The sequence below is a fragment of the Equus caballus genome, chromosome 9 (genome assembly GCF_041296265.1).
Source record: "Equus caballus isolate H_3958 breed thoroughbred chromosome 9, TB-T2T, whole genome shotgun sequence".
Lineage (NCBI taxonomy): Eukaryota > Metazoa > Chordata > Mammalia > Perissodactyla > Equidae > Equus > Equus caballus.
In genome coordinates, this window is record NC_091692.1 from 96,853,957 (window position 1) to 96,876,232 (window position 22,276).

Genomic DNA, 22,276 nt, shown 5'->3' on the forward strand with positions numbered 1-22,276 from the left:
TGGTTGTGTGGATGGACAGATGGGTGGGTTAGGGGATGCATGGATGGATGGATGAAAGGATGCATTGATGGGTGGATGAGAGGATGAATGGATGAACAGATGGACAGGTGGACCAATGGATGGATGGTTGGATTGGTTGGGGAGTGGATGGATGGAGGGAGGGATGGTTGAAAACACAGATGGGTTGATGGGTGCATAGATGATGTTAGAGAGAATGGGTGGGTGGAGAGAGGAGTGAATGGGTGGAGAATGCATGAATGAAGGCATGGCTGGTGGGAAAGGTGGAGGAGACTGGATGAGTGGATGGAAGAAGAGTGGATGGGTGGGTGGTGGATGAAAGGGTGTGAGCGTGTGGCAGGCTGGGTGTGTGCTCGCTGTGTGGAGGGCAGCTGGGTGGACCCTGCTTCAGGGTAGAGAGTCACACCTGAAACTGGGGGCACATGACGTGCTGGGAGGAGCTTGGGGCTGGCACCCAGGAGGTGTGGGTTTTACTCTTGGCTTTGCTGCTGTCTCCATGTGTGGCCTTGGGGTGACTCCCTTGTCCCTTCAGACTTTGGTTCCCTGTTCGCAGGATGGGACCAGGGACCCAGGGCAATTGTGAGGGCAGAAGTGACCTGGCCTTGTGGGCTGAGACAAATTGTATGAGACTGAGGGAGGGTTGCCAGGGGAAAAAGGGAAGCTGTCATTTGCAAAGGGAGAGACTGTGGTAACTGCAAATCAAACAATGAGGCCACCCATGGCAGGTGCGGGCACAGGCAGCCACAGGGAAGGCCCCGCCCCGGGGCTTGATCCGTGAACGTGCCAGGACCTTTCGAGAGGAGCCAGGGAGTGCCCAGTCTGGAGCCTGATCAACTGAGTGGGTGTGACAGGATCTGCTCATAAGCCACTCTCATCTCCCTTTCTTTCGTCTGTAAACCGGGCAGAGGATCATCCACCCAAGAGGGCAGCTGTGAAAACTAGCACGTGGAGGTCACAGTAGAGGCGGACGTGGAGCAGCGGTGGGGTGGGTGTGCCAAGAAGCAGATCTGGGTGCAAAGATGAGGGACAACCATGTGCCGCCAGGGAAGGCTGCCTGGAAAGGGCCCTTGCCCTGGCTTTGAAGGAGCACAATAGCCCGGAGGTAGGGGATGGCAGGGAAGGTGCTCCTGGTGGGGGTAGTGGCCAGGAGGGGGCACACAGCCTTCCCATGTTTGTCTCTTGGGCTGTGTGTGTGTGTGTTGAGTCTCAACTCAGGCTCGAAGGCCAAGTGACCCCACCACTCTCCTTGCTTTTGTGGGAGACACAAGAAAGCTAAGTGAGAGGTGTGATGGAGGACTGAGGACAGCGTCTCCCCCTTGACAGTCAGAGCTCAGCGTCACAGCCCTGGATGGTGACATCCAAGACAGCTCTTGAACATTCCTGGCCTCCCAATCACCTGCCTTTCCGGGAGTCTGCCCTTGGTCTGCCTCAGGGAGCTGTCCAGGTGGATGGTGGCCAAGCTGTGTAGTCAGTCTGTGCTGGACACATGCGTGTGCTCAAGGGCCGGTGCTGAGGTCGTTGGGCTGTGTGGTCCTGACCCCCTGGCTCAGGACCACAGAGGCCCTTGGGCTGCAGGCCTTACCCACAGGAAGCAGAGGGCTGGAGTTCCTGGGATCCCAGGGACAGGGAGCCTTCTAGACCATTGGTCTCCTCTTCCCTCATGGGCATGGGGCGTCCCTCAGTAGTGCCTGACCATGAGTCCCTCACCACAGGACTGACCTGCTTCAGGTCCTGGCTGCTGCCTCCCTCCATCCAAGAGCAGGAAGTCCATGAAGGGGGTGATGGCTGAGGGGCAGGGGGCTTTCTGGTCTCAGGGTTGTAGGCTGCAGGGCACCCTGCCGTGCTGGAAGGCAGGCTCTCCAGTCCCATGTCAGCTTGGCTGGAGATGCTGGGCACTGGGCCCCGCCTCCCAGAACCTGGAGGCTGACTCACCCAGGGGCCCAGGAGAGGCTGCCAGGGCAGGGAGGGGCAGAGAGGAGGGGCAGGTCCCAGGGGGAAGGAGGGGCCCCTGCCAAGTGATCTCATCCCCCTCTGGTCAGGCTGGGGCCCAGCTCCTGCCCTCCCCTTCCCCTCGCTCTCCTCTCTCAGGAGGGCCTGGGAAGGGGCCAGCGCTGGGCGGGAAGGCCAGGTCTCATCCTTCCTCAAGTGCCCAGGCCCCTTGCTGTGTATTTATAGGACCACGTGTGTGTGCACGCGCATGCACGGCGACTCTCAACCCAGTTGTAGGCTCAGGCAGCCCTTTGGGCATGAGGCCCGTCGAGCAGGTGACTCTGGGGAGAGCGTCTGGAGGATTTGGTGCTGGCCCAAGGCCAAGGTGAGGTGAACGTCTCCTCTGCCCCTGGCACAAGGAGTGGGACCTGTGGAGAGCAGGGCCCAGGTGGACTTTCTGGGTGAGCCTGGAGAAAGCAGGCGGAGGACACTTAGGGACTCCAGCCTGCTGGCCTCCTCCTCGCAGCACCCTTTGCCACACGACACGGGGGGACCACGTCGCCACACGCCTGACATCAGGGTGAGGCCCTGCCCAGGGGCTGGGGGAGTGGGCCTTGGGGTGCTTCATGGAGTGATCCCAGATCCCAGGCCACTCTTGGCCCTCCTGGCCCTTCCATCTGCCTGGCTGGCCTGCCCTCCTCTGCCTAGCCAATCTCTCCATGGTTCAAGGCCCGGTCCTCAAGCCCCCTCCTCCAGGAAACCACACCTGCCCGGCCCAGTCAAGTCCCTATAACCCCCAGGGCCTGGAGGGCAGAGACCTGTGTGGTTTGGTGGGTGTCCCAGCCTAGGGACTGTCCCCAATGACCACATCACAGGGAGGTGGGGGAGAGACAGACAGGGACAGTAATGTGGGCAGGGAGAGAGAGAGCTCCAGAGAGAGCGCAGGAGGCCATGGGCTGGGCAGAGGCAGACCAGGCACGGAGGGGCTGAGAAAGGGGCCAAGGGGGACACAGGCCTGGCTGAGGGGCCAGAGATGCAGAAGGAGCCCCTTCCCCCCCCCCCCCCCCCCCCACTGCCTGCCCCAGGGGGCAGGTCTCTGCCCAGAAAGGAAACCCAGGAGGCACGGTGCAGGTGGCTGGGTAGTGCTTCTTCAAGGGGCTCAGGCTGGGCTGCCTGGGGTGGGGGTTCTCTAGAGTCCGAGGCTCCAGAGGGGGATGAGCAGGAGGGCAAAGGCCAGGCGGGGGCTGCCCAGGGTGGGCGCCCCGTCCACGTTGCACAGGTCAGTGTTGCAGCAGGACACAGGGTGGGTCAGGCCGATGCCATCCACGTCCGAGGGCACACACTTGCTGGAGCAGGACCTGGTCACCGTGGAGTCCCCCAGGAAGGGGTACACTGCGGGGCACGGGAGGACCAGTCAGGGCAGGCCGGGCAGTCCGTCCTGCAGGCCTGAAGCCCTGCCCCGGTGGCCACCTTGTACAGGACCCACTCTGGGGTTGCCACCCTGTCTCACCCCTCCATGACCCAGCCCCTCCTCTTGCTTCCACCACCATTGGCTGAGTGCCTACTATGCACAGGGAGACACGGGCCTTGCACAGGAATTCCTCGCTGGATGGGGCCGAGCTGGCCAGTGGTGACTGGACTGGGAGCAACGCTGACCCTGGGACCCAGCCCTGCCCAGCCCAGTGCCTGCTGACCTAACTCCAGGGAGTAGAGTGTGGTCTTGCACATGGTTTCGTTGGCCTTGCAGGTGCTGATGTTGACACAGCTGGACACACTGGTGGGTTCTTGACAGCTGTAGCATCTCAGGGCCACCGCTGGACAAGAAGTGACAAGGGATGGGTCAGGCAGGCCCTGCCCCTCCCAAGCCCTCTGTCCTGGAGGCTCAGGTTGGAGGGCCACAGCACCACCCAGGGTCCAGCTGCCCACTGACCAAACCTCTGGGAAGATTCAGGAGCAGCGAGCTGGGGTCCCAGAGTCCTGAGGCAGAGTGTGCCCTGGGGGAGGTGAGCTCAGCCTGCTGGGCCAAGGTGGGGATGAAGCAGCTTTGGAAATGTCAGGAAGGCACAAGGAGACCAACGCACTGGTGTGCCTGCACTAAAAGGCCCTGCAGGGGTGGGGAGGGCCTCAGGGTGACAGGTCACCCGCTCGGTGTCCTCATCAGCAAAGTGCAGAACCCAAAGGGCTGCGGTGCAGATTAAGGGTCAGGCAAGGAGGCATGTGGGGGTCCGGGCAGGCTGGGCTGGGCCTGTGTACCCACAGGGGCCAGCCTCACAAAGGAGGCGAGGAGAGCCACCGCCCAGCAGGACTCGGGTGGGTCGGGGTGCAGGCTGGGAGGGACGAGGGCCACAGGCTGCTCCTCTTCCCTCCGCCCCAGCACCCCACCCTCACTATGGGTGCCCAAGTCGGGCTCAACTGGCTCAAGCAGCCCACTTGCACGGTGAGGCCACAGGCACATCCACTCCCACTGAGTGTCACAGTGTCTCTTGGGTTGGCCTTCGTTTCCCCCTCTGGGAAATGGGCAGAACCATCTGGCTGGAGCCCATTCAACCCAGCTCCTTTTCTGGTTGGGCGTGGGGGCTGCAATGGGGCCAGGTGAGCCCTGCCTGAGGGGCAGCCCCACTGGCCCCATTAGAGATCCAAGTGTACCTGCCCCTCCAGCGGGCACCGGGATAGCGTCCCTGGCCCCTCCCCGTCTCCCCCAGCTGTCCTCTCAGACCCCAAGTCAGGTCCCCCGATATGCCTGGGTTTGCTTCCCTCATCTCCATCGCCTGCCATCCTCCCACCCCTAGTGCGTCCCTGGTCTCCCCAAGGCACCCCCTGAGACCTGCCCCCACACCCTGCCCCTGCACCATGGCCCAGAACCAGGAATACGGTTCTGACCAAGCCCTCCCCAGATGACAGCACTTCCCAGGTGCCCACGGCCCCCGATGAAATGCATTTCCCCAGCTGGTACCCAAGGCCTTTGCTGCTGACTCCAGCCCACCTGGCTGGTCTCAGTCCTGGGGGACTCCCCGTCACCCGCACTCCTCCTCAGCTTGTTGGGTGGTGTGTGCGGTGCCTCCGCCCCGTGCCTGTCCTGCACTCCCCTCCATCTCTTCCCTTCCCTCTTTGCATCTGACGGTGGCCACTCGCGTTTCCCCAGCCTCCCTGCTCTCCTCCACTCCCTTTGTCCCACCAGGGCCTTGTCCCCTCTGGCCTCGCCCCGTGCCCCTCACCAAGCTCTCCGCAGGTGGCCACCACCAGCACCAGCAGCACCAGCTGCATCCTCGACATGGTGCAGTCCCTGCAGGGTGAAAGGCCTGGGGCAGCAGACAGACCCCGTACAGTGCCCTTCAGGCAGCCGAGCCGATTAGCTGAGGATCGGGTTTCCAGCAGTGGGCAGAAGTACAGAGACGGCCCCGCCCTCTGGGGCCCCTCCCGCCTCCACCTGGATGCCCCATTCCTCTGTGGCTTCCCCTCCCACCTCTTCCCGCCCCCTTCCTCACCTCACTCCACCTCCACGTCCCGCAGTGTGGGACCCCGCCTGCCCCCTTGTGACTCCCCTCTTAGAGTTTGGGGGTCCTCACCCCACTCTGTAATTCCCTAGGCCTGGGGCTCTCTACCTTTCCCCTCTCCCCTTCCACCTGGGACACCCAGCCACAGCTCTTGGGGAAGGACCCTCAGACTGCCTGGGAGGGAGTGGCAGAGGGTGGGGGCTCCCCTGCCCCCTGACTCCTGTTTCTGTCAGGCACCCTTCCCACCTTGGGTCCTCACTCCTATCTCCAGGGCAGATTCCTGGTCTAGGGGCTCTGGGTTTGAATCCTCCCAGGGTGCCCAGGCCCCCGCCTCACAGCCGCTTTGAGGCGGTCACGTGGGGTGTGGTGATGGGGGGAGAGTGCCGCTTGGACAACCAGCCACAGTGCTCCGAGGCTTAAGGGAACAAAGACAGGAAAAGAGCTGGGTCAACAAAAAGGGCCTGGATGGAAGGTGGGGGTGGGGAGGGGCCAGGGACGCTATCCCGGTGCCCGCTGGAGGGGCAGGTACACTTGGATCTCTAATGGGGCCAGTGGGGCTGTCTCTCAGGCAGGGCTCCCCTGGCCCCATTGCAAGTGGGGAAATTGGCGGGATGGCCCTTGCCCAAGGCCTAGACAGCAGAGAGGTGAACTTGGGCCCAATGATTCAAGCGTGGGTTTAGTCACAGCTCCCCCACCACACACGTGCACGCACATGCTTGCACCCCCCAGGGTGCCTCCACTTCACCCTCCCCAGAGTGTGCCCCACCTGTGACCCTGTCACCCCCTCAGCCAGGCCCACAGCTGCCAGAGCAGACCCTGGGGTCGGGGGAGTTGTTGACAGGCCCTGGGGCCTCCTGCCAGGCGTCAAGGCCACTGTCTTGCTGGGCTGTGCCCAGACTCCCCGGGGCTCCTGCAGCCCCGCCGACTTCTCCGTCTCCCCCTGAGGGTCCAAATCTCTCCCCACTCCCAGACCCTGCCCCTGCTCTTCCCGCAGCCCCTGCCCTCCTGTGGTTGAAACTCCATCTGTGGGGGGCTCCCCCACAGCCTATGGCTCTTTTGTGGTCCCAGGGCTTTCCTGGGACACCGGAAGACAGGATCTGGTCTTCGCCCCTGCGACTGGGAGGGCTGGCATCTCCCTGGGTGCACAGGTTTCTCTTTGCCCCCAGCACCTGGCAGACGTCTGGCCTGCTGGGTCTTATTTTCTTCGTGGCAGCTTCGGATGTGCCCAGCACTATCCACTCTGGATGTAGCATGGAAGGCTCCTAGTGGCAGCTGACGCAGGCAGGTCGCCTAGCAAGGCTGGGGGGAAGCCAGGGCAGCCACAGGCCTGTCTGATTTCGCACTTGCCCGCGCTGCCCGCTGCAGTCGGCCGGGCATTGTTGCTGGGGGCAGCTAACCGGATTAGACACAGCACACACGCCCTGGGCCCCTCCTTGGGTCTAGCCCAATTCCTTTGCTGTGGCCCAGCCCAGCCAAACTCCCTTCTGTCCTCAGACCCAGGGTCCCCACCTGTGCTGTCCATCCAGAACACACACCTAGCCCCCTGGAGATTCGCTCCTCCTAAAGTTTCTGCCTGACCCCCACCGGGCAGACCCAGGGTGAAGCTTTCTGCAAAGTTGCAGATGTCTACTAGGGCAGGGCGAAGTCACCCAGCTAGGATCTGCGCTGGCTCTGTCTGGAATGCCTCCGCGCTGAGAGGCCTACACCCTTCTCTCAGTTCCTCTAGGAGCATCTGGGTCAGGACTCAGCTTTTGACAAGGGTCAGTGCTCTACATGTGACCAGGGTGAGGACTCAGAAGGTGACCAAGGCCAAGACTCAGTGCTTGACCAGGGTCAGGGCTCAGAGTGTGAGCAGGGTCAGGGTTCAGTGTGTGACCAGGGTCAGGGTTCAGTGTGTGACCAGGGTCAGGACTCAGAGTGTGAGCAGGGTCAGGGTTCAGTGTGTGACCAGGGTCAGGACTCAGTGTGTGAGCAGGGTCAGGACTCAGTGTGTGAGCAGGGTCAGGGTTCAGTGTGTGACCAGGGTCAGGGTTCAGTGTGTGACCAGGGTCAGGACTCAGTGTGTGAGCAGGGTCAGGGCTCAGAGTGTGACCAGGGTCAGGGATCAGCGTGTGACCAGGGTCAGGGCTCAGAGTGTGAGCAGGGTCAGGGCTCCTCTGCTCTCATCCTTGCCTCCTCCCTACTTGCCTATGGGGTGACTCCTCTGGGTAGTCTCTGGGGACTGCCAGGAAGGCCGAGTCGTGTCCCCACTTGCGATCCTGCTCACCTGTCCCTCTGTGAGGGGTGTCCAGCAGAGCAGATAGATGGCTCAGAATGTAGCCAATGTTTTTATGTTGTAAAAACACAGTGTATAGTTTTTTTACGTTATAAAAAGCACAGACAGTATAAAGACCTCCGCACAGCAGCTGCTGTAACCGTCTCCTCTGCATCCTTCCAGAGGGATTCCGATTTGGATGTGCCCTGATGTTACCACCTCTGTCCTAGTGGGCATTTAGGGTGCTCACAATTTGTGCTGAAAACCTGCCGCAGTGACCGTCTGACTGTCACTCTTCACACCCTTCAGCCACAACTGGTGGGACGCGTAGTAGGAGGGACAGACCTTGGTCACTCCGAGAACCCGTGTCATCTCCCCACATGCTGCGGGGCTCCTCGTCCACGTGATCAGGGCTTTACTCCCCTATCTCCATCACCACTGCTCAACCCTTCCAGGACATTTCCAGGAAGACAAAGGCAGCAGAGGACTACCATTCATTGCAGGAACTTCTCGAAAGACCCATAGGCTCTTGGCGGTGGAAACCAACAAGACAGTTTACACTCAGAAGCCCTGCCTCAGAATCCTAAACTATTTTATCAGAGTCCTCACCCAATGCTACCAAGTCCCGATATCAGAAGACCTCCCTTAAAGTGGATCCTCAAAGCTTAGGAGCACGGAGAGGCGGTGGCTCTGTGTCAGTGGAGTGCTCCCTCACATCCACAGGTATTTAGGTGACATCTCAGGGAGCCAGCATTCAGCAAAACTCTAGGGTGTCTTAGAGTTTCATAGCTGATGCTGATTTCCCCTCGAGGAGGCTGCGTGGATTTCCACCAGTGGTACAAAGGGCTGGGTTCCCTGCCCTCTGGTCACTATTGTCTTGTCGCTTGTTTTGCTCATGGATTTAAAATGCTACTTCCTTTTACTTTGCCCCTCTCTGATTCTGAGTGTAGTTGAATTCCTTTTTATTTGAACATGCTACTCGTGTCCGTTGTCCCTTTCTTGTGCATTTGTAAGCATTCTTTATATAGGAGAAGCAGCATCATTTTTTCCACGTGTGGCAAATATTTCCTACTTTGTCTTCTGTTTTTTAGTTTTGTTTATGGTATTTTTTTTCATGTATTTCTTTTTAGATTCTTATATAGTCATGAATCTTTCTCAATCTGGATGTTGGGTCTTGTTTTTCTTTTAAAATTTTTCTTCTTTTCAATTTTAACAGCTTTGTTGCATATGTTTCACATGCCATACAATTTGCCCATTTGGTGTTTTTGGTATATCCACAAATATGTGCAACTATCACCAGTCAGTTTTAGAACACTTTCATTGTCTCAAAAAGAACACCCTACCCTTTGGCTATGACCCCTTACGCCCCCTCCCTCAGCCCCTAGCAATCGCTAACCTACGTTCTGTTTCTATGGATTTGCCTATTCTGGGCATTTCATATAAATGGAGTCAGAATATGCGTTCTTTTGTGTCTGGCTTCTTTCACTTAGCGTAACGTTTTCAAGGTTCATTTATGTTGTAGCATGCATCAGTATTTTGTTCCCTTTTTTTGACTGAAAAATATTCCATTGTATAGATAGACCAGTTTGTTTATTCTTTGTCAACTATGTCAACTTAAAAAGTAAATTGGCCAGTTTTTTACCTGCAAAACGAGTTTATTCAGGAACAACCAAAAGGATTGCAATTCAGGATATGCAGCTTATGGTCAGCCACAGGCAAACCCAGAGAACGAAGGCAGGGGGCTTGCTTTCATAGGGAAAAGGGGGGAGTAGGGCAGGGCTGCAAGAAAAAGTCCATTGGAGGAAACCAGGAGTCCAAAGTATAGAGGCTTCTTATTGGTCGAGTTGCTACAGCCTCTCACTGGCTGGGTTGTTGCTGGGCAGGGAGAGAAATCCTCCTACTGGGGAGCAAAGTCTAAACACCTTCCTGTGGGAGGTGCAAGTCAGTCTCTTCCAGGTCAGTGTAATTGACGATGTGTGATGGGGGTGAGAGCTCCCCTACAGGCCTTCCAGACTCCAGTTTAGGTGAGGTTTCTTTTATTCATTTGACAGGACGGTGGGAGGGAGGAAGGAAGCAATGAATTCTGGGGGCTGGGGGCTGGGTTGTCAAGAAAAAGAACAATCTATCCCTTGTCAGGGGTTTTGGGTTTTCAGCAATGAGGCAGGGAGGGAGAAGGAGGAGATTTTAGCTCCAAACAGGAAATGGGCTGCTGGACGGAGTGGCGCTGGACGACACGGGGCGGCGCTCAGAGTGGCCCAGCACACAGTGAGCAAGCTCTGAGATGGAGGAAGGAAAGAAGGAAGAAGGGGAGGGAGGCAGGACGGCGGAGAAACGATGGACCTTGGGTGCCGCAGACCAGGTTCCCGTCCTGCATGGCTCACTGCGCAGCCAGGCGGGTCACCTCCCACTCCCGACTGTGTTCACACTGAAGCAGGGCTGGTGTGAGGCCTGGGGGACGTCGTGCTGCCCATGGGCGGAGGGGAGATGACACCAGCAATGATGAGACACATGGGGCTTCCTGAGCGAGGGTCACAGGGCTCTGACCCCCCCTTCTTCAAGTGACAGAGCAGTGACCCCAGGCCTGTTCCCGTGGTGGCAGGTAGGATTTCAGAAGAGGGCCACTCAGGCAGGGAGGGGCCTCTGGGTCAGAGATGACTCAGTGGACACTTAGCACAGGGCGGGGCTCTTGTGACCCACTGGCTCTGGGCTGAGACAGGGGAGGAGAGGCCGATGGGTGGCCACTCCCTTCGGTGGCCGCCCGACCACTGTGACCCAGCCCTGGCTGTGACAAAGGCTTTCTCAGAGGGCCCCACCCCTGTTGTCCGTCCCTCCCCCAATGACCCACGGGCATTTCTCAGAAGTCAGTGTTGGACCCTGGGCCCCAAGCCTCACAGTCCTTTCCCGCAGGACAGGGGGCCCCCCACAGGGCCCAGGCAAGGAGGGGGCTCCCTGTGGGTGGGGACACTGGGCAGGTCCAAGATGCTGGGAGGAGGAGCTCTGGGCCTGTGTCAGGGGCCATCTCACGGAGGGCCACGCAGCTGGCGAGGTGGGCACCGACCTGGATGGGGAAACAGAGGCCTTGCCAGGTGAGGGCCGGGGAAGCAGGGGCCGCTTGGGCTTGGATGGGGGGCAGCTGGTCAGCTGGTTTTGTTCAGGCATCTGGATGGGTGGAGATGCCATCCCAACTCAGGTCTCTGTGGGAAGATAGGGGAGCCCCGGGGGTGGCAGCCCTGTTTGAGGGGGGGTGTCACAGAGGAGCCCTCGAGCAGGCATCTGGGCTGAAGGGCCTGGAGCTGGCGTGTGTGACAGAGGAGAGGCAGGGATGCCCCCACCCCACCCCAAAGAGGTAGGAGGGGGCTGGAAGAGGGTGGGCCCAGGAAACAGGTGCACCTGGGGGATCAGGCCAGGCCGAGCTGGAGGAGGACCATCACTCAGTGGGTGGGAGGGTCACTGTGGTATTGGAGAGGCCTGTGGGGTTGGCGGGAGGCAGGTGCCAAGCCGGGGGCAGGGCACTCAGAAGTGGGCAGCCCTTACGAGGACAAGGACAGCATGAGGGCTTAGCTGATGGGCCTGCAGGTCCAGGAAGGGGGTTCAGGTAGGGGGAGAACTGTGAGTGGTGTCCACAAGCAGCGGGTAGGAGCTGGCAGATGAAGAGGGGCTAGTGGCCATGTGAGGGGGACGGGGCCGGGAAGCGCGCTCCCCTGAGGTGGCGAGTGACAGCCTAGGGCTCAGTGGTGGCCTAGATTGGAGGGACGGTGCACAGCAGTGTGGGAGGACCTAGGAAGGAGGTGGTCCAGACCTCTGGACTCACCCTACTCCAGGCTCAAGGCAGCAGCCAGCTGGAGCCAGAGAGCAGCCACATGTTCTCCTGGAGGGAGACGGGGGCACCCAGGCTGCCGTCTTATACCTGCTGCTGCTCCAGCCCTGCCCCAGCCTGGCTCCACAGTCACCTTGCAGTCGGCTCAGCCCAGGAGCTGGGCTGGGGCCGGGGCAGCGCTGGGGTCCAGGCTGGCCCCAAGGCTTGCTGGCTGTGTGTCCTCGGGGTGCGGGGGTTGGTGGCTAGTTTAATCCTAAGCCTCCTTCCTCGTGCATCAAGCAGGATAAGCCCAGGTCACAGGATTAAGGGTCACGGCGATGGCCTGGCACACACTGGGGCCTCAGCACACAGCCTCCGGTCTCCCTTGGGCGTCCTGGAGTGAGCGTCTAGCACAGGCCCGAGAGCCCGTCCCTTTCTCTGCTGGACGAGCTCGGCAGCTGGAGCGTAGGGTAGGATGGGGACCAGAAGCCTTCACCAGCACTCCCCCTAGGTGAGCTCGCCCGGAGTGACAGGGATTGTGGTCACTGTCCTGACTGTGCTGCAGGCCCCAGGACCTGTGGGTGTTTTCCCTGGTGGTGGCGGGTGGCAGAAAGGCCCTTGGTATTACAAGGGGCCCATGACGGTGAGAACCCAGAAGGACACAGCTGAGAGCAGGAGCTGATGCCGCGGGACCCATTCTTCCAGAAGCTACTGGAGGCCAGGGCACCGTGGGGCAGTGTAGGTGGCTGTTGGTAGGGTGGCGGTGCTGCCAGTCCACGGACCCCCGTGTGTCTGCCCTGGCTGCCCAAGCGGCTTTTGGTGGGCTCCTTAGGGCTGGGGGCTGTGCAGACTCAGACCCTGCTCCCAGGTAGAGGAGGAACCAGGGAGCCAGAAGGCCGGGTTGGTGGAGCAGGTTCCTGGGGACCCGCCTCCCTCACCCAGCCCCCACCAGCCTTCCTGGGGACTCCACTCAAAGGGAGCACTGAGTGAGCTGGTGGGTCTGCCTCTCTCCCAGGAAACTGGGGCCACTCTACTGACTCTTGGGAATGCTGCCTCTCCTGCTCACTCCCCTCTCACTGGTCATCCCCTTGCCCTGTGTGTGGGCTCCGAGGTCAAGACTAGATAAGCCAGGGTGGACAGGAGTCTAGGACCCACAGAGCCAGCAGGACCAGCCAAACCAGACCAGAAAGGTGGGGCTGAGGTGACCGATGGGGAAAGAGAAGGGCAGACACATTTATTCATCCATTTATTCACTTGCTCGAGGAGCACTGACAGGTCCTTGGGAGTGCAGTGTGAGCAGGGGAGGTGCTCTGGCCTGAAGGCAGATTCCCATGCAGGTCAGGGTCAGGGCTTGGGGTTGGCATTAGCTGCTGGCAAGGGCATGGTCTTGGGCAGTGCCTGGACCTCGGAAGTGGGATAGAAGGGCAAGGGCACCATCCATCCATCCATCCGTCCTTCTGTCCATCCATCCGTCTGGGGCCTCCTGTGTGCCAGGCCCAGGGCTGGGCACTCACATCCACAGCCTCATTCATTCCCACGAGGTCCCAGCTCGGTGGGAATAATCACCCCCATTTTATCAACAACACTGCTGAGGCTCAGAGATGTGAATGACGACCTCCTGGCCCCCCTGAGGGGTAGCATCCATCAAAACTCGCTGCAGGGGGGCATGAAAAAGGAAGGGGCACCTGCATCGCTTTCCCCCTCTTTCAGAGCTGTGGAACTATGAACAAAGCATGTGTTCCTCACAGCAAATCAGACGCTACAGGGACATGAAGAGTAGCGGGCCAGCCTCCCCTTCCCGCATCTGGCAGCAGGGCCACGGCTCTGTGCTGACACCCTCCTGATACCTTCGGGCAACCAGGCCAGACCGGACACTCTGTGCTGGTGTGCGCTTCCTGCTGCAGATGCCAACCCAACAGTGTCTCCAGGGCAAGGCCTGCAGCTCCAGCTCCTGCCCAGTTGTATTCCAAGGTGAATATATGATAGGAGGTATTGCCACGGCAGAGTAAGCAGCCGCTCCTGAGTGGCATTCAGACGGCTGCCAGATTTGAGAGGCCACAGAGAGCCACAGGAAGAACCCGAGCATCTATCGATATTGACGAGGCCCTCATTTCTGTTGGAGAGATCCCCGAAGTGGGAACACCCACTGCCTTGGCAGCAGTCTAGGACCCACAGTCCTGACGGGGGGACACGCCCAGGGTGCCTGGTGTCCCTCTGCCCTCCTCCCTCTGCTGTTCCACCCACGGCCCGGCACCCAGACGCGGCACCAGACGCCCTGGCTCCGGACGCCCTGGCTCTGGCCCTCGTGGCTTCCCAAACCTCTGGTTCCAATTTTCTCCTTCTAAGCTTTCCTGACCCTAAGCCCTCATAATTATTTAACACGCTAAGATTCTTCTACGTTTATAAACCCACCTTCCTGGCTTCCCCTTCCCAGGCTCGGAGGTGCAGAGCCTCTCAGCTGGTGGGAGAAGACACTGCAGGGGGTGTGGTCGGTGGGCCAGGAGACAACCAATTCACCTCTCTGTGCCTCAGTTTCCTCATCTGTCAAAGGGGCTTGATAATGGCTCCTCGCCTACCTTGCAGGGCTGTTGTGGAGTGCTCAGAACCATGACCACAGGGAAAGTGGACAGATGGTCGTTTCTATCCCCTTCGACACTGTCTGCACAAATTTCCCGGTTTGACGTTCATTGAGTCCCCTTTGTTCTGCAGTGCCACACCCTTCCCACTAGGGGGCCCAGCCCAGCCTTAGTTGAGAGCCTTCTCTGTGCTCCCTGCTGGGTTCCAAGGGCAGCAGAACCCTGTCTGTGGGATGGCGGTGGGGGGCAGCAGGGTCCCCGGGACTGGGGGCAGTGTGATGGGTGTTGGGCTCGGACCAGGTGAGGGTGGAGGAAGGAAGGACAGATCAATGCAGGAGGCAGCTGTAAGCTCCCCCACACCGCAGCTCGCCCAGCTCCTGCTGGATCCCTGCTCTCAGTGACCCCAGCCCACAGGCGGCCAGGCAGGGCTCTGCTCCATCACCCACTGGGGCAGGGGAGCGGCAAGGGAGGACCGATCCTGTGGCTCCTTCCAGCTCTGCCCCAGGACACCACCTGACCCAGGACAAAGGGCTTGCCCAAGTGAGTAATGACTGCTTCCCAGGCCTCTCCCACTGAGTCAGGAGGTCAGAGCCCATGGCTGCCTTTCCTCCTAGCCAGCGTCAGAGGTCTCCAGGGGCCCTGCAGCCAGCTCTCGGTGGGGATGGGGGTTGGTCACTTCTCTGAGGCTGACTGCTCCTGGGGGTCCTGCGGGTGTGGGAGCTCAGGGGTGGGTTCTGACTTCCTCCCAGCCTCCCCCAAGGGCTCACACTTGATTGGGCCTCAGGGGCAGAGACATTCTGGTCCTGGTCTGCTGTCTGGGCTGAAACTCAACTAGCCACTCCTTAGGGTTCATCTTCTTCCTGTCTCTTGGCCTGGGGTGAGGCCGATGCTCCCAGACCCTCTGGGGAGTCCAACCCAAGTCTGCCTGAGGACCTCTGCCCCGGCTCCCCCAGGATGTCCTGACTCCTTGAGCTCCCATGTCATCTTGGAGAAAAGCTCTCAAGATGGAATTTCCAGCACAGGCTCCCCTGACAAGGGCCAGGCTTTGCAGCCAAGGGCTTCTGGGTTCCAAGAGCAATCCCACCACATGGGGATTTGCCACCATCCTGCCCACTTGGGTCGGGCCAGCTTGAGGGGGGTCCTCAGACCCTCCACAGACACCAAGGCTGTGGGCACTGGCCAGGTGAGGAGGCCTCAGTGTGACCCCGGGCACAGGGATGTTGCACACCCTGCCGAGCCTCACTGGAAGGAGGGCCGGGGTTCCCTGGGCCCCTCTCTCAAGGATGGCCAGTGCTGGGTAGACCCTGCTTCCCAGCCTGTCCAGGGATGGGGCTCACCTAGGGTGGGGGACGTTTAAAGACCAACGATTCTTGGGTCCCTGGGGGTACCAACGCCCAGCCGCATTGGGGGCACCTGAGGGCCACTCCCAGAGTCAAGGCGGGAGCGCTTGAGCTGGTGCGGAGTTCCTGCTCTCTCCTCGCGGGCAGTCAGGGAGTTGGAGGCCCGCGGAGACCTTCGGAGCCAAGGCCGGCTCACCGCGCACTCTTTCCGCCGGGATCCTGCTGCCGCCCGGCCTGGACAGATGTCATCCGGCGCGAGGGTGCAGACCGAACCCTGGGCGACGACCGGCGGGAGCGCGGCCCTCCTCCCCCCTTCCCCGGACCCCGCTTCCCCGCCCCCTCCTTTTTGGCACCCCACCTCCTCTTCCCCCTCCTTCCTGGGACCTCGCCTCCCCTCCCCCTCCTTTATGGGACCTCACCTCCTCTTCCCCGTCCCCTCCCCTCCCGCGGGCCCCGCCCGCCCCTGCCGAGCGCCGCACGGTCCGCGAGAGGGCGCCCAGCTCCGTCCCGAGGTTACGGTCCCGCCCGCCGCTCCCCAGGGCTGCCCGACTTAGGTGGGCGAACGCCCTCCGGCGCCGGGCAGCAGTTTGCCCCGCTCCATAAAGGGCGCGCCCCGCCGGGCCTGCTGGGGCTGCAGACCAGGCCTCGGGCGGCCCACCGCGCAGCTCCCTTCCCTCTCGCCCCAAAATAGCTCTTGGGTCAGCAGTCGTCCGACCAAATATAACTTGACCTGCCCGTCCCGCCCCCGTGCCTGCCAGTCCCAGGCCCTGCGCACAGACCATCGCCCGGGTGGGGAATGGGGTAGGTCAAGGGTTTGACTGAGCAAGAAGAGAAGGACCCCTCGCCAGACCCAGAACCGACTCTGGTGCTGGAAGGGCTGCAAGGCCTCTTTAGGCGAGCCACCCGCCCGGCTGCTAAGCGCTGCCTGGACACATGGGCCTGGCACTCCTCCCTAGGACAGCTGACGGGGACAAAGGCCTTTCTCACATGGCCCTCACCTGACCCCAGGGCTGCCAGGAAGGTGGGGCACGTCTCCCTTCAAATCAGTGTGTCTTGGCTGACGGAGGACCGCCCACAGACAGCACACTTTGCCAGACGCCCTCATCCTTGGACAGAGGAGGGGCTGAGCTCTCCCACCAACGCCAGCCACCTCTGGGAGGTCAGTCCCCACCAGCCTTGAAAAGGAAAGGTCTTCACCTGGGAGCCAGGCCCCATGGTGGTTGGGGGAGGTCAAGAGTCCTCTTGCAGACAGTCCTGGGGGTGACTGATGGGGTCTCAGGGAGAGCACAGGGTAGGTGGGGTGTGTGGGGTGGGGGGGCAAGGCGGGGGGCTGTGCTTCTCAGAGCCTTGTCCCTGAATGGGGCTGGGAGGGGGGCTTTAGAGCAGACCCCAGAGGGTGACCAGGAGTATGGGGGCCAGGGCCGGGGTCCCCAGTACGGCAAGGCCGGCGCCATTACAGAGGTCGTACTGGCAGCAGGAGGTGGTAGACGCATGCTTGGAGTAGCCATCGTACACAGTCTCGAAGCAGCTGGGCACACACGACTTGCTCACCTTCATCCTGGTTGGGGTGTAGTCTGCAGAGGGGCAGGGCAGTGGGCTGGGATTCCAGGAGGGGCCAGACCCCAGCATGCAGGGCCTTTGGGCAGGTTCTCCCCCTGCCAGGGGCTGCCAGAAAGGATCCTGGGGCAGGTGAGAGCCTCCCTCCCCAGTCTACCCTACCCTCCAGGGGCAGGGAGGAGCACCCCTTCAGTCTCCCAGGAAGGGGTGGGGGCACCCCGCCGACTCACAAGTGCGTGTGGTCATGCAGTAGGTGACCATGGCCGGGCAGCGCATGGGGTTGAAGCAGTTCTCCCCGTTGTAGGCACACACGTGGCAGTCCAGAGCCTGGGCTGGGGCGAAGGTGGGGGCACGGGGGTCACAGAACAGGGAGAGACCCCTCCTCCAGCCCCTCAGATCCCCAGTCCTATAACCTTCCCCAGGGAAGAAGAGCTGGCAGGAGATGTGGTCAGCGGGAATTCGGCCTCCCTCCCCACTTACAGCCTGCCTGCCCCCAGATATGAGTCTCTCCACCTCTCCATCCTCCATCCATCTTACCCAGAGGTAGGCCCACCAGGGCCACCAGGAACAGGGCGAGCAGGGGCGCCATGGCTGGAGGCGAGAGGGTAGACTGGGAGTGGGGAGGCGGACAGCAGCTGGTCCGGGATGCAACTCAGGCAGGGGCTGGGGCAGGGCGCAGAGGGGGCTGGCCAACCCCCTGCCCTCTGAGAGCTCCTGCTCTACTGGAGGCGCTGCTGCAGCCCTGCACAGAGGGGGACAAGGACAGGTGGTCACTGCAGGGCCTGAGGGACCCACAGGGGGCCTGGGCAGGGGTGCCAGGGGCAGAGGAGCCACCCAACTCAGCATGGGCGTCAGGGAAGGTTTCCTGGAGGGGACATGAGATGAGATGATAAGGGAGGAGGGGTGGGACATTCCAACCAGAGAGACCAGCACCTGCAAAAACAGGAGACCTGTGCAGACTGAAGGGGGCAGTGCCAGAGGAGGGTGGGCAGGGTCCAAGGAAGGCCAGGGAGGCTGGAGGGGCCTTGAGTGCCAGGCCAAACCCCACACTTTACCCAGGGGATCGTTCACGCAGGGCCCTATGGGAGCTTGGCACACAGCCCCCTCCCCACCCAGGACCCTGGGTACAGGGTGCCTGGCCAGGGCTGGGCCCAAGGGTGGGTCTCTTCTCACTGCTCGCCCTCCTCTTTGCTCCTGGGGTGTCCCTGCTTGGGTCCCCACTTCCTGCTACTTCCAGGCTCAGCTAAGGGCCTTTCTCCCAGGAAGATCTCCAGAGCCCTCCCTACGGCTCTCAGGTCTGAGTCCTGGGCCACTGCGGGAGCTCCTGGCAGCGATGAGCTCCATCCAGCCTGTGGGGAAATGCGCTTTGAATGCATCCCAGGAGGGCACCTGGGAAGACAGCAGGGAGGGCTTTCCAGACTGGATCTGGTGTTTGGAATGGAGATGCCACTCTCCTGGAAGAGGTTTGGGGGAAATCTGGACTATGACTCTCCTCCCGCCGCGGGATCTCCCGTCCGGGTCCCTTCCCCGCGGGAGTTAGACTCCCCCGCTTCCCGAGAACAAAAACCCATCTTCCACGGCCCATTTCCCAGGCGTCAACCTCGGGATGCCGAAGGCCTGAGTAAGGCCGGGCCTGCGGCCCCAGCACTTCCCGCCCCCTCCTGGGGAGCCCCGCCCCAAAGACTGCGGTCCCAAGTTGGAGAGGGGTGTAGCGGTGACCTCAACTGTGACCTTCACCACTGAGCCCCCGCTGCGCCCGGGACTCACCCGCGGCCGCTCGCCGGGCCCTCCCCCGGCCTGACAGAGCGTCCGTCCGTGCCCCGCAACCACCGCGCCGCACCGCCGCCCTGCGGCCTCCACCTGCCGGAGCCGCCGCCGCGCCTGAGCTCCCCGCAGGCCCCGCCCCTAGCCCGCCCTGGCTCCGCCCAGAGTCCGCCTTGGCCCCGCCCATCCCCGCCCCCGCCCGCGGACTCCTGGCGTCCCGACGCTCCGACGCAGAGAGCCAGCCACGCCCAGACACGTACGCCGCCCTGCGGTGACACCCACGCAACCCTCAGACGCCGAGTCACCTAGTCGCCCCACATCCCCTCCCAGTCATTTCTTCGGCCCGGTTCCGCAGGGGTGCTGCGCGGAGCAGCCCCAGGGTGCGGTGACCGTGGACGGGGCTCCCTGTGCAGCCCGCCTGCGTGGTCGTGTCCCCGCGCCTCCGTAGCCCGCAGCATCTCGGGGCCTCGGTCCCCACACCTGGTGCACCCTACACAGTGTGAAAGCCAGCCTTGAAAGGATCCCATCGTTTCACAGACCCCTCCCACCACAATATCAATATTAAATAATTGTTTTTTACGTGACTTTAGTTCAACATTTAGCTTTTGTTCTGTTTTAGGCAAAATTTAAGATTTTCATGGGCCCTAAAAATTTCATTCTTTTTCTAATATGAGAAAGAAAATACATTTTCTTTGATCCTAAGAGTTCTTTTTTTTCTCTCTCTCTATCAGAGATGAACCATTTTGGGGCCCTAGGCCCTGAACCTCCAGAGCCGAGAGGGCAGTCTCGCCAGGCAGACTGGGTGCTCGGTCCCCGTCTGCCAGATAGTCACTGCGGTGCCCCCTGTGCAAGGAGTTGGGGTAACTGTCGGAATAAAGCTGACGAACGTTTCCAATATCCTGCCTACGTGGGGCTCACGCTCTAATGGGCAGAAAATAAATGCATACGTCAAAACCACAGTATGTCATGGGCTTCAGCATCAGACCGTGATGAACTGGTGGGAACTGGATTTACCGCCATGCCTTAAACAACTAAAAAACAGCAGAAAATAAACGAAGCATCTCTTTGAGACATTGCATGGCAGGCAGCACAGGGCAGTGGAGCTGGAGTGAAGGGAAACAAATGGTGGAGCTACAGGGCGCAGTGCAGGGAGGGCAACCCAAACGGAGCCCGGAGCCCGGAGCCCGCGGTCCCCCTGACTGAAGAGACAGAGTGAGGAGTGCGGGGAGGCTGAGGCAGCTGGAGTTCACAGGGCAGAGCATGGGAGAGAGAGCTGGGTCTCCAGAGGATCCCCGAGTCCTCAGGGAGTCCCATTAGTGCACACATTGGAGGAACCTACCCAGAGATGAGGAAGGAACCGGCGAGAAGGAGGAAGCCAAACCGTTCCCAGGGCTCACACGGGGCTGGGAGGAGTTCAACTGAAGTGAGAAGAGAAACCTTGAAATGAAAGGGTGGGCCATGGGGCAGAGTGCTGTGAAGGGACCTGCCTCAGTCAAGGCACCAACTCAGCCGTAGATTAAAGACTACACCTGGTCCCACCTAACAAAGCTTAAAACAAAGCCTTGAAAGAGTCCAATCGTCCCCAAGTAACTTAATTGCATCCTAGGACAAAGCTCAAAATTATTTTTAAAAAGAACATAATCCAGTACCCAACAATGTAAAAATTCATCCAGTTAAATGTCTGACACCCATCTGAAAACACCACTGGGCATGCAAAGCAGCAGGAAAATGTGACCCACAGTGGGGAGAAAAAATCATTAGAAACAGACCCACAAATGACACAGATGATAGGATTAGTAGGCAGGGACATTAAAACAGATATTATAAGCATGTTTCATATATTCAAGAAGATAGAGGAGAGCACAAGTATGTCAGGGGAGCCATGGGAAATAGAAAAAGACGTAATTGAACTTCTAACGATGAAAAATAGGTCTGAGATGAAAAATACACTGGATGGGATTAACATTGGATTAGACTCTGCAGATAAAAGATGAGTGAACTTGGAGATAAAACATCAGAAACTACTAAAAAAGAATCACAGGAAAAAAAGACTGAAAAAATGAGCAGAGTGTCAGGCAGCTGTGGGACAATTTCATGTGGCCTAACGTGTGTAATTGGAGTCCCACAAGGAGAGGACAGGAAGAGGGGAAAAGAAAACATTTTGAAAGAAATAATAGCCAAAATTTTTCCAAATTTGGTGAAAACTGTAAGCCTATTGAACCCAGAAACTCAATGAACTCCAAGCACAAGAAATAGGAAGAAAACTACACTGAAGCACATCACCATCAAATAGCTTAAAACCAGCGATAAAGAGAAAACACTAAAGGCAGACACTACGTAATGCACAGAGGGTCGAAGGTAAAGATGACAGCAGATTTCTTGTCAGAAACAGCACAAGGCAACATAGTGAAGCAATGTTTGATATACCAAAAACAAACACCAACTATTCAGAATTATATACCCAGCAAAGATATCTTTGAAAAGTGAAGGCGAAATACAGCGTTTTTCAGACAGGCAAAGGCAGAAAGAATCACCCTCCAGCAGACTGGCACCATGAGAACTGTGGAAGGAAGGCCTGTGGGCACGGGGCAGACTGCGTCAAATGGAGACACGCATCCACATAAAGGGATGAAGAGCGCCTGAAATGGGAAAGAGGAAGGCATTGTTTCTTATTTTTAAATTACTTTAGAAGACAATTGACTGCGTGAAGCCAAAGTGATAACAGGATATTATGGGGTTTCTAGCAAATGTGGAAGCAGATCATATGATACAGATGGGCCAGGAGCAGGAAGATGGAGGTGCACTGTTGTAGGTTTATCGTACGGTGTGTGACGTGGTATATTTCTGGAACATAGACCACAAGATGTTAAAGATGTGCACTGTGAACACTAAGGTAACCACTGAAAAAAGAAAGAGGAAGAAAAGAAAAATCAGAGAACACTACCTAGCAAAGCAACAAAGGAGAGAAAATGGAACCATACAGAATTAATCTGTCAATCAAAGAGAAGGCAGAAAAAGAGGGAAAGTGAAAAAGAACAGGTGGGGCAAAGAAAAGGCAAATGGCAGGATGAGAGATTGAAACCCAACTTGCCAATAGTCACACTAAATGGGCCAGACACCCCAATTAAAAAGCAGAGGCTGTCAGATTGGATAAAGAGAGAGAGTCAAGAATATCCTGTCCTCCAGAAACCCACTGTACATATTAAAACACAAATAGGTGAGAAATCAAAGGACAGAAAAGCTAGAGCATGCTAACGCTAATTAAAAGAAAGCAGGAGTAACTACATTTAACATCTGATGAAGTGGGTTTTAGAGCAAAGACTATAACCAGGAATAAAGAGGGACATTACATAACGATAAGGGGTCAGTTCATTAAGGGGACACAGCAATCCTAAATGTTTATGTACTTAACAGTGGAGCTTCAAAATACACAAAGCAAAAACACCTGAGAGAACTGAAAGGAGAAAAGGGAAACCCACGATTGGAGTCAGAGATTTCAACACTCCTTTCTCAATGACTGATGGAGGACACAGACAGAAAGGAATGAG

General features: G+C 59.0%; 2 protein-coding genes and 1 long non-coding RNA gene across 3 annotated transcripts; 1 reads left to right on the forward strand and 2 right to left on the reverse strand.

Annotated features, from left to right (window-relative positions):
• Window positions 1-3,073: 3,073 nt before the first annotated feature.
• Window positions 3,074-5,346, reverse strand: LOC100066505 (ly6/PLAUR domain-containing protein 2). The gene is made up of 3 exons (XM_001496755.5): window positions 5,163-5,346; window positions 3,642-3,761; window positions 3,074-3,339 (listed from the first exon to the last, which is right to left on the reverse strand). The coding sequence occupies exons 1-3, from the start codon at window positions 5,218-5,220 to the stop codon at window positions 3,137-3,139; spliced, it is 381 nt and encodes a 126-aa protein (XP_001496805.1). The 5' UTR covers window positions 5,221-5,346; the 3' UTR covers window positions 3,074-3,136.
• A 5,323-nt stretch (window positions 5,347-10,669) lies between these two features.
• On the forward strand, window positions 10,670-19,685 carry LOC138915491 (uncharacterized). Its single transcript, XR_011421499.1, has 2 exons — window positions 10,670-10,781; window positions 19,460-19,685. It is a non-coding gene; the product is annotated as an uncharacterized lncRNA (long non-coding RNA).
• Window positions 12,725-18,871, reverse strand: LYNX1 (Ly6/neurotoxin 1). The gene is made up of 4 exons (XM_023649054.2): window positions 18,732-18,871; window positions 17,502-17,706; window positions 17,195-17,296; window positions 12,725-16,981 (listed from the first exon to the last, which is right to left on the reverse strand). The coding sequence occupies exons 2-4, from the start codon at window positions 17,551-17,553 to the stop codon at window positions 16,785-16,787; spliced, it is 351 nt and encodes a 116-aa protein (XP_023504822.1). The 5' UTR covers window positions 17,554-17,706; window positions 18,732-18,871; the 3' UTR covers window positions 12,725-16,784.
• Window positions 19,686-22,276: the final 2,591 nt, after the last annotated feature.